Source organism: Ylistrum balloti, unplaced genomic scaffold, assembly GCF_031769215.1.
Source record: "Ylistrum balloti isolate Yb309-2 unplaced genomic scaffold, AGI_CSIRO_Ybal_v1 Utg369938, whole genome shotgun sequence".
NCBI classification, from domain to species: Eukaryota; Metazoa; Mollusca; class Bivalvia; order Pectinida; family Pectinidae; genus Ylistrum; species Ylistrum balloti.
Genome location: NW_026782047.1, coordinates 125,663 through 139,424, shown reverse-complemented (window position 1 = coordinate 139,424; position 13,762 = coordinate 125,663). Strand labels below are relative to the sequence as shown.

General features: G+C 44.5%; 1 protein-coding gene across 1 annotated transcript in view; it reads right to left on the bottom strand.

Moving 5' to 3' along the window:
• Positions 1–13,762, bottom strand: part of LOC132547210 (uncharacterized) — a 176,308-nt gene that overhangs the window by 113,071 nt on the left and 49,475 nt on the right. Inside the window, exons 35-36 of the mRNA XM_060210975.1 lie at positions 12,240–13,585; positions 11,256–11,447 (exon numbers count right to left, since the gene is read on the bottom strand). Of these exons, the coding sequence (XP_060066958.1) occupies positions 11,256–11,447; positions 12,240–13,585 (1,538 nt within the window). The remainder of the gene's footprint in view (positions 1–11,255; positions 11,448–12,239; positions 13,586–13,762) is intronic.

Sequence of the window (13,762 nt, the reverse complement as noted above, 5' to 3'; positions counted from 1 at the left end):
CTTTATTACATTATAATTATGCTGCCATTTAATGCTATTAGAGTTTGGAGGGGAAATCTATAAGGGCCACCAACTCAATTAAATCTTATGAGTTTTTGTTTTTAAAAACTCTAGGGATGTAATTCTTAATCTCCCTGATGAAATTAGCTTCCTCTTTTCATTTCACGTGTTTTCGCTACGTTACTTTTGGTAGTTTAATACTGCCGTTGTGTTTTGTTTAGACCATTCCAATATCTGAACCGAACATTGATACAAACAAACAAACAAACAACAAAGCAGGTCTCAAAGTGACAGAACAAGAAAACAAAATAGATATCAGAGACACGTCGACATGTAGAAGCTTCATTTCCTGACTAATATGGTGATTTCATCATTGCTGTATTATTATGATTACAATGATTAGTTCATAATTTGATTGCAAATTCAATTTCTTGATTATGGTGATTTTACATATTTAGGTTATCTTCCAAATATTACTTTAAGTACAATGGAGAAATGAAATTTCGACAATACCACAGAAATGCTGTTGCACAGTCACATGTATATGTCTTTTGGATTTTTGTTCTAAATCATTATGTCACAAATGCTGATATGAATGTTCACATATAAGAAAATATCGAGACAGGTATAAGTCTGTTATATTGTCAACATTATCAGCCACATACTTCATAGCAAGAGGGTACCAGCAAGTTATTTATAGTGACGACATGGAAGCCCAACACTGTTCCAACACACCGATACCTTAACATTGTTTAAAATAGTAGACTGTGGGCTGACTCCAAATTAAGTCTCTCTGAATCGCTTGACATTAGTATCTCCCACAGTATGTAACAGGCAACAAAGTGACAATAGTGTCCATACGTCCTTGCACGTTCCTTGGCACGTGCGACGCTGTTTAAGCCCACATTTGGACTGGTAACACAAGCCAATTACATAGACGTTAATTTTATTTACTCTCAAGCTGTGCCCATGGTCCTAAATCACACAAGAATGTAATTTCCTTCCTCATAATAACGTTGAAGGTTTTGGTTGACATATTGGATAAGACATTTCGAATACTGTGAATATGTCAAATATTGATAAGCTTTAGTAGGTGCTCTGTTTTATCATTTTAGATCTTGTTCATTATGTAGTTGCTTGGGCGTTTAAAAAATCCACATTTCCGGACAGTATTTCTCTACGGTTTTGTTTTACTTTTTATTGGCATTACGTCATTGATTATAAAATTTAAATTTGACGGAACTGCGTTATTATAACCCTGGAAATGCTGTCAGGTTTTATTCACACTACAATGTAGGCGTCTTCAGTCTATTAGTTTCTGTATTGCTAAACGAGAATATTGAACTAACTAACCTTATCTAAAATCCAATACAGTACTATCAGGCGCCAATATTAACATGTATTTTATGACTAAGTGGGCTTATACTGACGATCAGAAAACAATTGTTCAAGAAACTTTGTCGTACAGTCGCTTTTCATACTTTTACTGAACTGATACGAGAATAAAACAAATGAGCAAATATTTTCCAAATATCGTATCATCTACGAACTAGCAATAACCATCCGGTTTCCGTCAGTAATTAAACCAACATTCAATATATCATTTTAGTTTTTCTTGGTTTTTAGTTATTGGACAAAATGAATAATTGCGGTATTTGTGTATCGTAGATCTGTGTAAACAATGCTAATTGACAACAAAGGAAGACTGTAGATAAATAGGTGAATACTCTATCCACCAGCCAAATATTTTCTTTCACAGCACGGGTCGAGCATACTCAACGCTATAGATAAACTGCTGAAACAGGTGTTTTGCGTAAAGGGGATCTCGTTAAATCTTAGGTTCTAAATGCGAATCGTTTGTACTCAAGTACCTATGGTAGGTATGAACAAATATGAAGCATTATATTTACATCTGCTGATACATGTACATAAGCATGTAACACATTTGATATTGCTTAATCCTGACTTATGTCCGATGCTTTATATTTGTCGAGTCGTGCATCAGATCAGAAGTTCTAACTCTGAATGATCAAAGTTGAATTAAAGAAAATTTCTGTAAACGTCTTTTCAGCCAAAACGACCAAAAGAGAAATAACGTGTAGAACATGTTTCCTAACACACAGCTGATATGGTTTTCCCTATCATGGATGTAAATATATAACGAAAGTAGGCCTTATTTTGTCCTCGCCCTTATTACAATGGTGATTCTATGGTGAGAGTGATTATTCTAATTACGTTGAAATGGTTTCGTTCGGTGAGGTGGTTTGAAATGTGTCAGACATAGAACTAGCCACAGACGGAACCTAGACGGAACACGTCGGCGAAGGGGTCGCTATCTTGTTAGTCTGGGCGCCAGTAGAAACCTATATTTTCCACTTCTCTGGAACCTGCACAACAAGTTCGATTCATCTAAATCCAGTTTTCTTGTACCTTTTAATATATACTTACTTCCACATAACATTTCTACAATAATACAGATAGCAGAACACGTCCTCTCATTATACTCCGTTAAGAAAAAAAAACATTGTAACACAGCCCGATTAAGCTTAATATTCCAAAATTCTCTGGTATGTATATGATTTTTGAGATGGAAAATCTCTATCCAAGTGGTGTAATATGCCTTTTTAAATTAAAAGATATGAATGTCATTCCATATCTCTTGCGATGGTCACCACTTACTGAGATTGCGCAAAAGTGAGACATTTTGATTAAAAACTGCAGAGCCAAAAGATAATGAAAAATACACCCATAAACTCAAATGTTCAGCAGGTAAAATATGTATTTCAATATCGATTTTAATGTGCAGTTTTGTGGATTTTTTTTAATTCTACAGTTCTGTCTATTTAATCTATATACCCTCGTGAACACTAAATACAGAAGTATTACGCGGGTAAATACCAGATATCAGTATATCTAGAGAATTACTGATCAAATATCTTTTTTAATCTTTGTAACCAAATATCAGGTTTGTTCAAAAGTAAACATGAATGAAAAACAAGAATCGTATTTTGATTAATCGGAGATTAGTGAACCTCAAACCCACTCTCTTATATGTAGCTCGCGTTTACAAGGTAAAAGGGACATGTCAGTGACCATCCATTGTACTCAATACAAATTCTCGACAAAAAGATTGAAAAATGAAACAGGTTGATAAAAAGATGTACTTTGGAATCTGTTCTGTAGGTACAAATAAATTGATAAGTAATTGCGACTGACGCCACCACGAGTCGGGTGATATGTTTTAATATCATTGTTAGCACTTGATGTTGGTAGGCAATTTCCATCAGACGTATCACCTCTGGCAAATTGATGATTTAATATCCAAAACGTCTGATGAAGGTCGTAAGGCCAAACGACGCCAGGAGTGGACATGATTACAGGGACGTCGCCGAGAGTCTTTTATCAGTAAGATTTGTAACGTTCATAAATCGAGCGACATTCATAAAATAATTATAAACACTGCTAATAATGATAGGGCTCGGAACAAAACAGATGGGTCGTCTTGATCTATTTTAAATGTATGACACTGTGTATCATTTCGTCTATAATTGTTTGAGGTTCAGTCAATATCATTGTATAAAAAGTAATAAAAATTGGCCCCCAACAAATATATATTAAGTAAAACATCTCCATATGTATCATGAACAGTTACCAAGTTTTCAACAACAATCCTCAATCCTGCATCTCTCTCTCTCTCTCTCTCTCTCTCTCTCTCTCTCTCTCTCTCTCTCTCTCTCTCTCTCTCTCTCTCTCTCTCTCCTATTCTAACATATCTAACTCTATCTCGTTATTAAGTCTATTCGCAGTCAGTACAATTCCATATAGCTATAAATTGTTTCCTAAGTGCGCTTTTGTTTTTGAAATGAAGCCACGTAGAAAACCACTATCACCACTCCTTAATTGGGGATTTCATTTCAGTAATAATTACCATAACTTTAGTATGCAAATACAGTACCTACACCCATCTTTGTATCCCAACAACAAAAGATTCAAAAGAAAAACAATCCCGCCCTCCCTACGATCCATGAGCCATCACGACAGGAACGCAGAGTGATCTCCCTTCCTCTTACCTTTATGGCTGCCGACGAGTGCGGAGGTGTCTGAGCTAAGTGCTTTTCTTACTCCTTCTCTTCGTACTGCCATTGTCGTTTGAGTATATTGTTACTCTATTAGTAGTCTATAAACCCATCTCCCAACTTATATTGTGAAATTAAGTATTGTCATTTGTTTATTTTGACCGTATTTCCGGCCGTTTTTTCCTCCACGTATTCGAGTGCGTGACTACTTGTCTCGTTGCTCGGATTTGCGTGAAGTTGGAATTTGTTTTCTTGCTGCTTTGTCGGCCGTGTTGTACGGCCGTTTTATTTATGCAGTGCAATCTTGCTGCGTACGGTAGGCTTTGTGCTCTCGTTCGTAGTTTTTTGATTGTTCGAGAACTTCGTTTCCGGCCGTGTTTTTACTCCGCGTGTTCGAGTGAGTGACTACTTGTCTCGTCACTCGGATTTTCGTGAAGTTGAAATTGTTTTCTTGCTGCTTTGTCGGCCGTTTTGTACGACCGTTTTCTTTTTTTGCAGTACAATCTTGCTGCGTACGGTAGGTTTTATGATCTCGTTCGTAGTTTTTTGATTGTTAGAAAACTTTTTATCCTTGTTTTCATTGTTACAATTTTTTATTGTTTCGATGCTGGATAAAGGTGCCGGGTTTACGTCGGGGGTCAGCGCATGGATGTTCCTATTTCTATAGATAATGGGAACCCCATGATACCTGTCCCATTTGCCGACATTACAGCCAGACCTCACTATGTGAACTTTGTTTGCACATGGAGTCTGCTGCTTAGGCTTCCATGCCTTTCCAGCTAACTTTCCGCCGGAAGAGGGATTCGTCCTCTTCTTCCGGTAAGGGAAGTAAGCTTTTTAAGACCTCCCTCCTGAAGTTCTGAACCAGAGCGTTCCTGCTGGGGGTGCTCTCGTTCCACCGAGCTCCGCCCTTCAGCAGGGGGTGGCTCCCCCTGTCCAGGTGCGTCCTGGAGTAGGGGGGGGGCAGCCCGACCCTGACTCGGCGCAGTCAAGGGTCGAATTGGCCGGTAGCTCTCGATAGGCGGCGGTGTTACCGTCGGAAAGGGACTTCCGGTCGAGGTCTCTGATTCCTTCAGGGACCTCGGCACGCCAGGTGGCGTCGTTGGTGGGGGCCGCTTTGACTCCGGAACTGTGCCTTCGGGTATAGGTTCAGGGGCCACAGACTTTTTGTCAGGATTGTCTGTGGCTACGGGGATTAGTGACACTTGAGTTCACTAATCCTGGTGTCAGCGCGGGGTCTGTTTTCCCACCCTCACAGGCTTCTGGCTCTGGGACTTCCGTCCCAATCCAGATTTCCCAGTGCAGGGTTTCCCAGGGGGTTTTCCTCCAAGGGTTTGGGGCTTCAGGCCAGGAGTCCGGTTTCCGGTCTCCCTTTCCCCCGGGCTCAGGGAGTAGGGGTGCCTGCGGGCACTTATTCCTGGGTCGCCCAGGCCAACCTGCGGATGGTTTTGGGTACCAACAGTTACTCAGCAGTTACGGGCTTAGCCTGTACATGTCTGGGTTTCCACCTGGTGGGAGTGGCGGTTCATCCTGGTCCTTTGGACAGGATGTCCAGCCCCAGACTCAGGCAGGCCATCTTGGCCAGTTCTGGGGTCACTCCCGGCCCGCTGGACCGTTCCCATTCCCTCAGGGGTTTGGGTTTTTACCCCATGGGTCTTCACTCGTGGAACCCATAGGGGTTGGTCTCTCCTCTAGGAGATGTTATAGCAGTGCGGAATCCCCCCAATGTTCTGCTACTTCGGGGGCCTTGTTGGCCGGTCCTATAAAGGTTTGCCAGACCTTAAGGACTTCCGCCTCCAGCGCGGACCCGTCGGTCTCCTGTTCCCAGGGGTCGGCTTCGGGTCTCCGACCCAAGCCTACAGCTACAGCTGTTGGTCGCGCTGCGTCCAAATGCCATAAAGAGGAGTTCCCCTCTGCGGAGATGGCTCCTCTGGCGGCCCCTGTTCCTCCCAAGGGGACTTCGGTCTCTATTGAGGAGGAGATGGACATCGAGGGTGCGGGCTCGGCAGAGGAAGACGATGTCATTCATCTTTCTCCTGGGCCAAGAGGGTTCACAAGGGGAAGATGGCCCTGAGACTGCTGAAGCTGAGGCTCAGCATGTGCTTTCTGGGATGCGGGTCCTCCGGGCCAACATCTCCCGGATTCTCAGGGCGGAGGTTTGCCCACCGCCTCAGCATCGTCGGCGCCTGAATCCACCATCCTTCTGGGTTCCCTGGTGGCTCCTCGGGCTTCCGTTCGCTCAGATCGGTCTCTGCCAGAAGGCAATATCATGTCTTCGGTTCTGGCCACGGCCCGGGCTCCGGTTTTAGAGAAGGACTCCTTCTCTACCCGTGCTCTCGGGTTTGTCGGTCTGCAGCTCAGTGTTGGTGAATTGTCGGAGGCTTCAGCTTCCGACTATGCCACACATGATGGGCAGCTGGCCTCTCAACCAGCACAGCTGGAGTTGAGACAGCTGGCTGCCTGGCCCGGCAAATCAGTGGACCAGGTGGTGCTCGATCCCAAAGAGCACCACAGGATGGAGAGAATGTTGCACCTCTCCATCCAAGTTCTGTCATACATAGACTTCCTGACAGTTTGTCTATACAGGGTATCCGATTTGCCTGAGTGTCGGTTATCCGAGACAGAACAGCCGACATACAGGACACGGCAGCCTTGCAGGTTCTCTGCTCGTCAATGCCGTGTTGGCTAGGCAGTTTTCAGTTCTGAAATTCCGCCCAGTCCAGTAACCCTACCGTTTCCGCTTGTTGAATGCCCCCTTCTAGGGCTCTACCCTGTTCAGGGGAGCTCTTCCTTGGGTTCAGAAGGATATGAAGGAGGACTCGGTCGCCTCAGCACTTCTGGTGAAGAGGTTTCAGGCTGAGAAGGCCAGTGCCTCGCAGGGGTCAGTGCCTCCTAAGAAGAAGGCGAAGTCTTCGGCTGCTCAGTTTTCTGCACAGCCCAAGTCCCAACCTCACTTCAACGGCAACAAGGGGAAGGGTAGGAAGGGTAAGAAACCTCCTGGGGGCAAGAAGAAGGGTTCCTGACTATTTCTGCTTCTTGGCCGCGAAAGGCGAAGGGTATGGCCGGGTGGACGGTGGTTCTCCTTTCCCGGGCTCATGTCCTTCTCCTGCAGGCTCAGGCTCCGGGTGGGCAGACGATTCTCTGGTCTGGCAGGGGCTCGATCTGCCCCATCCGGAACTCCCTGTGGGCGGACGTCTCTCTGCTTTCCTTTCCTAGTGGCAGGATATTACAGAGGACGCTTGGGCTTTTGTCGGTGGTCAGGGAGGGTCTAGGTATTCCCCTTCTTCAGGATTCGTCCCTCACCTCCTGGCCGTTTTTGTTTCTTTCCTCCTCCCGGGGATTCAGAAAGGGCACGGGTGCTCCAGGAGGAAGTAGGGACCATGCTGCCAAGGCAGAGATGCCCTTGGGGCTCACGACAGCTCCTTTGGTGTTCACCAAGTTGCTGCTGGTGTTTCCTTCACTCCTGCAGAATAGACGTCCACATCTATTTCGACGACTCCCTCATGCCTCTTTTGGTGTGGGAATCGTTAGTGAAGGACACTCGTCTGGTCCTGAAACTCTTGCTCAGAGTCGGCTTCATTCCTTCCAGAGAGAAGTCAGAGGTTCCTTCATATTAGGACTTCTTCTTCCTGGGGAACCATTTTGACATGGTTCGGGGCTTAGCCCTTCCACCTCTGGAGAAGTTTGAGAAGGTCAGGGCTCTGGCTCTGACTTTCATCACTTGGTCACTTGTCCAGGTACATTGGTTCCTCAGTTTTCTGGGGTATCTCAACTCCTTGGCATATGTGGTCCCCCTAGGGAGGATTCACATCGGACCTCTCCAGATGTTCCTCCTGTCTGACTGGGTTCCGTCATCCAGGAGGCCTGGATCCCGCTTACCCAGTCGGTCAGGGAGTTCTCTTGCTGGTGGACCATTCAGGAGAACGTTTTCCACGGGGTACCTCTGACCAAGCCTATCCCCTCTATGATCCTGTTCATGGACGCGTTCATGACAGGAATGTGAGCTTACCTCGATGGGGGAGTGGTCTGGCGAATAACTCTCGGAGCACATCAGTGTACTCGAGATGACACTGTTCATTTGGCTCTGCAGTCCTTTAGGGGTATCCTGCAGTCCAAAGTGTGGCTACCGACAACAGTTGTCGCGTATCTGGAGAGACAGGGGCCACCAGGTCTCATGTCCTGTGTGCCCTCTCCATCCACATCCATCTTCTCTGCCAGGACATGCAGTTGACCATAGCGGTCAAGCATCTTTCTGGCAGGCTGAGTGTGTTGGTGGCCACTCTCCAGGCGCCACCAGCCGGTGTTGACGGAATGGCAGCTGTGTCCCTTGATTTTCAAGGGGAATTGTCAGGCGTGGGACAGACCTATTATAGACCTGTTTGCCACTTCCCTGAACAACCAGCTGCTAACCTTCGTCTCCCCGGTCCCAGACCGTAAGGCGTGGGCTGTGGACGCCCTTTCTCTGGAATAGGAAGGGACGTATGCATATGCATTCCCTCCCTTCAACCTGGTGGGCAGGGTTCTACAGAAGTTCTGGGAGCATCACTGCTCCTTACTTCTGAGAGCCCCTCTGTGGCCGAGGCAAGCTTGGTTTCAGGAGCTCTTGTCGTTTCTGGTGGAGGAGCCCTTGGCTCTCCCCACCAGACCGAATCTCCTTCGCCAGCCTTGGCCCAGAACGACACACTCTTGACCAGAGATCCTCCACCTTCACGCGCTGAGGCTATCTCTGGAAGCCACGCCAAGGCAGGCTTTTCTCAAGAGGTGTCCGATTGCATTGAGCAATCAATCAGGGCTTCCTCTTCTGCCGTCTACCAGTCACGTTGGATGATCTTCTGTGATTGGTGTGTCGGCAAGGAAGCTTATTCATTCGAAGCCTCTGCATTTGATTGCGGAATTCCTAATCTCTCTGTTTAGGTACCGCTATCTGCCACCTGGCACTATTGCTGGCTATCGTACAGCTATTGCCAGAGTTCTTGCTTGTTATGGCAGGAAGGAGATCGGTTAGTCCTCCTCTCTTTCTGCCCTAATCAGAGGCTTTGCTATGAATAGAGTTGTTTTTAGCGAAGAATCAGGTTCCGGGGTTCTCGCACGATCCCATCAGGATCCTGGCTGTGACTAGCTCGGAGGAGCGAGATAGGTTGCTTTGTCCTTGTCGGGCTCTTAGGTTTTATCTTGATAAAACCAGGGGGGGGCGGGGCTCTCGATCCCGTCTGTTTTGCCCATTAAACAGGGGCAACGAGATATCTCCTCCCAGTCGGTTTCCAGGTGGGTTTGCCAGGTGATTTAGTATGCTTACGAGCATTTTGATGATCTGGCTCGGGCGAGAGTGAAAGCGCGGTCTCACGAGGTCAGGGCCCTTGCTTCATCCTGGGCCCTTCTCTCAATGAGTCCTCCTTTCAGGAGGTCATGTCTGCAGTATTCTGGCAGGGCAGGGATACCTTAACAGATTTTTATCTGTGATCCCTAGCTTCCCACTCAGAAGGCCTGTATCATTGGGACCTTTGGTGGTGGCATAGTCAGTGGCTGGGCCTCCTCGTTAGCCCCGGGCCATGTCTTTCCGTACGGCGGCATGTGGGTACACCTGCTCTTTCACAGAGAGGTCCCTTCCTTCACTTTAGCACTCTGTTCTCCCTCCCTACTACTTTGGTTGTGCTGAAGGGGCTGCCTGGCTTCTAGTCACCACTACGGTAAGACGAATTCGCATACTAAAGTTATGGTAATTATTACTGAAATGAAATTGAGGTTTTTTAATGTAAAACCAATTTTCATGATGTAATACTTACCATAACTTTATGGAGTCCCACCCTATCCTCCCCTCTTCCTTATCTGCCTGGCTGCCCCTCTGTGGGGTTTACGCCATAAAGGTTATTAGAGGAAGGGAGATCACTCTGCGTTCCTGTCGTGATGGCTCATGGATCGTAGGGAGGGCGGGATTGTTTTTCTTTTGAATCTTTTGTTGTTGGGATACAAAGATGGGTGTAGGTACTGTATTTGCATACTAAAGTTATGGTAAGTATTACATCATGAAAATTGGTTTTACATTAAAAAACCTCAAGTCACTAGTGTCACGTCAAATTTATATACTGGGTTCTGTAGTGAGTTTCATCACATCAGAACCAAAGTTATACACTGGGTTCTGTGGTGAGTTTCATCACATCAGAACCAAATTTAATTTATATTAGGTGAGAGTCTGATATCAACTTCACATAGCAAAGAGTCCAAAGAGTTAACACACAAATATATTACATAGACATTGAATACATTCCTGTGATATATCTGACCAAAGAGATTAATGGCAAGCTTGTTTTCACTACAAATAAAATCAGTGATTTAGTAAGAGAATGTTTCTAAAAAAGACTGATTAGATATAAAAACTGATGAAAAGATCACAGAGTGACGTTAGCACTCATCTTAACTTTATTGGCTCTCTGCAAGATTAATCTTTTCTCTACTTTCCCTTCCTTCTCATTTTCTTAATCAATTATTAACAATATAACTTTCTGAGAAATAGCAATAATATAATAATAATAAATCCAAAATGGTCTCCAGTCAGCCATTCTGTTTAAACTGACATAAAATTAAAAGGGATCCTACACATCAAATCTGAAACATCTCAAAAAAAAATAGTGATGACCGTCTTCATCACCCTCAGCCATTCTGTTTTTCTTATCAAAATTATATGGGCACAACTTCAGCAGTCAGAATCCAAGATGGCTACCTGTTGGTCATTTTGTTTGCTTGATCAGATTCAAAATTGCTTTGGCCTGAACTAGGGACCAAGGGGAACATAAAGTTTGAGATAAACCCTTCCAGTAACTCCAGAAAAGATTCCTGATCTGTCTCAAAATTGAGCATGCACAACTAGGGACTGAAGGAGAACTGTTCCAAACTTTCTAAGAAAGAGTAACAACAAATTTCACCTGTAGAAAGGGCAACCAATATTTCAAGTTTCAAAAGGAAGTAGCCATGACAAATTTTACATATTAAAATCAATCTGTTGGCCACTTTTTCCCTGACAAGACCTCGAAACTGGATGACAAGGAGGGTCCTACATATGAAGTTTACATATACAGTAATTAGCATCCTTGAAGTTCTTCTCAAGAACAGCAACAATAAAGATTGCTTACAGATGAAAAATGGACTGACAACCACTGACACAGTCTCAAAAATATTACTTACCAAGCAGTGAAAATCTCTACAGGGGTAGCTAGGGTCAGAGAAAGTGTCTGTGTGTCGTATGATCTGCTCCGCTCCAGTACTGTCACGGTAAAAACAATCGGTACATTCTGGACAACACTTGCCCAGAGATGGTGGAACAGCATGGGTGCACTGCACGTCACAAGATCGGGACACTCTGACGATGTTTCCATTCTAATGAACAAAACAACTACCAAACTGTATCATTAACATCAACAAGAGCCCGTAGGTTTTATTTGAATAGAATTTCTTTATAAACCCAAACTAAAGGAAAACAAATTTCAATGGTTTATACCTATTTCCCTATTGGTCCCCACCCTTCTGCCTGAGGGGGTAAGCAAAACTATTTATACAAAAAGAAGGATTTTAAAAGTTTGCTCAATTTTCTCTCATCCCCTCCGAGATCCAAGGCTTATACAAAATTGATTCCCCTTTATCATAGGATACAGCACACCAAATTGGGACAGAATCCTGACATTCCTACAGAAAAAGAGGGATTTTAAAGAACTTGCTATATTTTCCCTATTTGGGGTCAAGATCCACCCTCTACATTAAATTTAACATTGCTCAAGTATGCTTCTGACCAAATTTGGTCAAAATCCAGTCAATTGCTCATGCCTAGTGGTTTTATAAAGAAATTGTTGGATGATGGACAGCGGATAGACAACAGACAGATAAAGGATACCACAGTACAATAAAATTATATGGTAAAATAAGATTTATGAATTTTCGAATCAATACAAAGTAAAATTCAACTCCACTTAATTTAGAAATGTATAAAAAAAAATGGCCATAAATGGATTTGTTTTGATGATGAGTACTATGGTGAATTTCCTGGGTCAAGGTAAGTGAAAACAAAAGCATGCATGAACAACATGGTTATCATTAACAGTGGTCATCATGTTTACTTATGTATGTAAAAGTATGTCATTCTATATGTTTAATATACCCAATCACCACCCTCACCTGACATATCATCGTGGTACAGCTGTCCCTTGGGTCTTCCCGTCGCTGACCATTGGTCAGCAGGAGTGTCCTTTGGGAATCCGTCGACTGTCTCAACTCACAGTACTCACAAGTTGGGCAGCACACATCACTGGTTCGTGGATTCTGACAAAATGCAGGTGGACAGTCTACCCGTTGACGGCCAATGGTGCCGTCCCGTTTACAGGTACAGGTGTCACATCCACAGGGGAATGACTGACCAGGTGTGAAAAGCTGGTCTTTTTCATATGTACAGTCAACCAAGCGGTCGGGTGAGGGACACTGTTTACAGCATTTGTCACGTCCATAGAACTGGACATTTTCTGGGCAGCGCAGCAGTGGACAAGAAACACGAGCACATCTTACATTACCCTGCTGACATTCGCATTTCACACAGGTCTCGTTAGGGTCGGTGAAGTTCTGTCCATCGGCGTAGAACTTGTTACGGTAGAAACAGTCTCCACAAACTGGACAGCATCCTTTGACAGCAGGACAATTACAGTCTACAGGGTTACATGGTTGACGACTACACCTTACATTACCATCCACACACTGACAGGTACTACAGCCATCATCAGGGTTTTTAAAATACTCACCATTTCTCCTCTCTAACCCCCGGTAAAGACAGCCTGTACACTCTTGGCAGCAGTCACGGGTAACTGGGTTCTGGCACGACACACCAACACAACGCTTAGTTAGATTAGAAATTTCGCCATTTCTACATAAATGCTCCGTACACACATCCTGTTCACTGGGGACACGGTGACCATTTCTTATGAGTCGACCAGCCGAGTTTGGGTACATACAATTACCACACTCCGGACAGCATAGGCCATTAGATGGATAACTACAGGTTGGGGCAGGGCAAGATTTTGCCTGGCAGGTGACAGTGCCCCTGTCACACACACACAGGTTACAGTCATTGCGAGGATCAGAGAAGCGTTGACCATCACTGTAAGTACGGCCCTGGTAGAAGCACTGCTCACAGTTCTGACAGCATCCGTCTGTGACAGGATGTTGACAGTTGACTGGTGAGCAGGACTCAGGTGTGGACTTGACATTGCCATTAACACATGTACAGGTAGTACAGGTTTCCCCACATGGAAACCGTGTACCGTTGTTGCGGACCTGGTTTCCATAAAGACAGTTGTGACAGGTGGGGCAGCAGGAGGTACTGTTTGCAGGAGCAGGGTTACGACAGGTGAGAGGCTGACACTGATTACACTCACACATCACATTTCCTTGGATACAGGAACACGTCTGGTCACGCCTCACTGGGTGTGTAAATCTACTGCCACTTTTGTGGATCAATCCCTCAAAGTTACAATCTGTAACAAACAAATTTCTTACTTTCTTAATTTATTCACTTACATTAGGCAAGGGACTTGTCCAAACAAAAGAAAAATTCCATCTCATAAACATTGAGGCTGACATTCCACCTATGCAAAAAGTTACCTGTACATTGTTGTCACATTTCTGCTATGTAAATATTGTTACCTGTACAT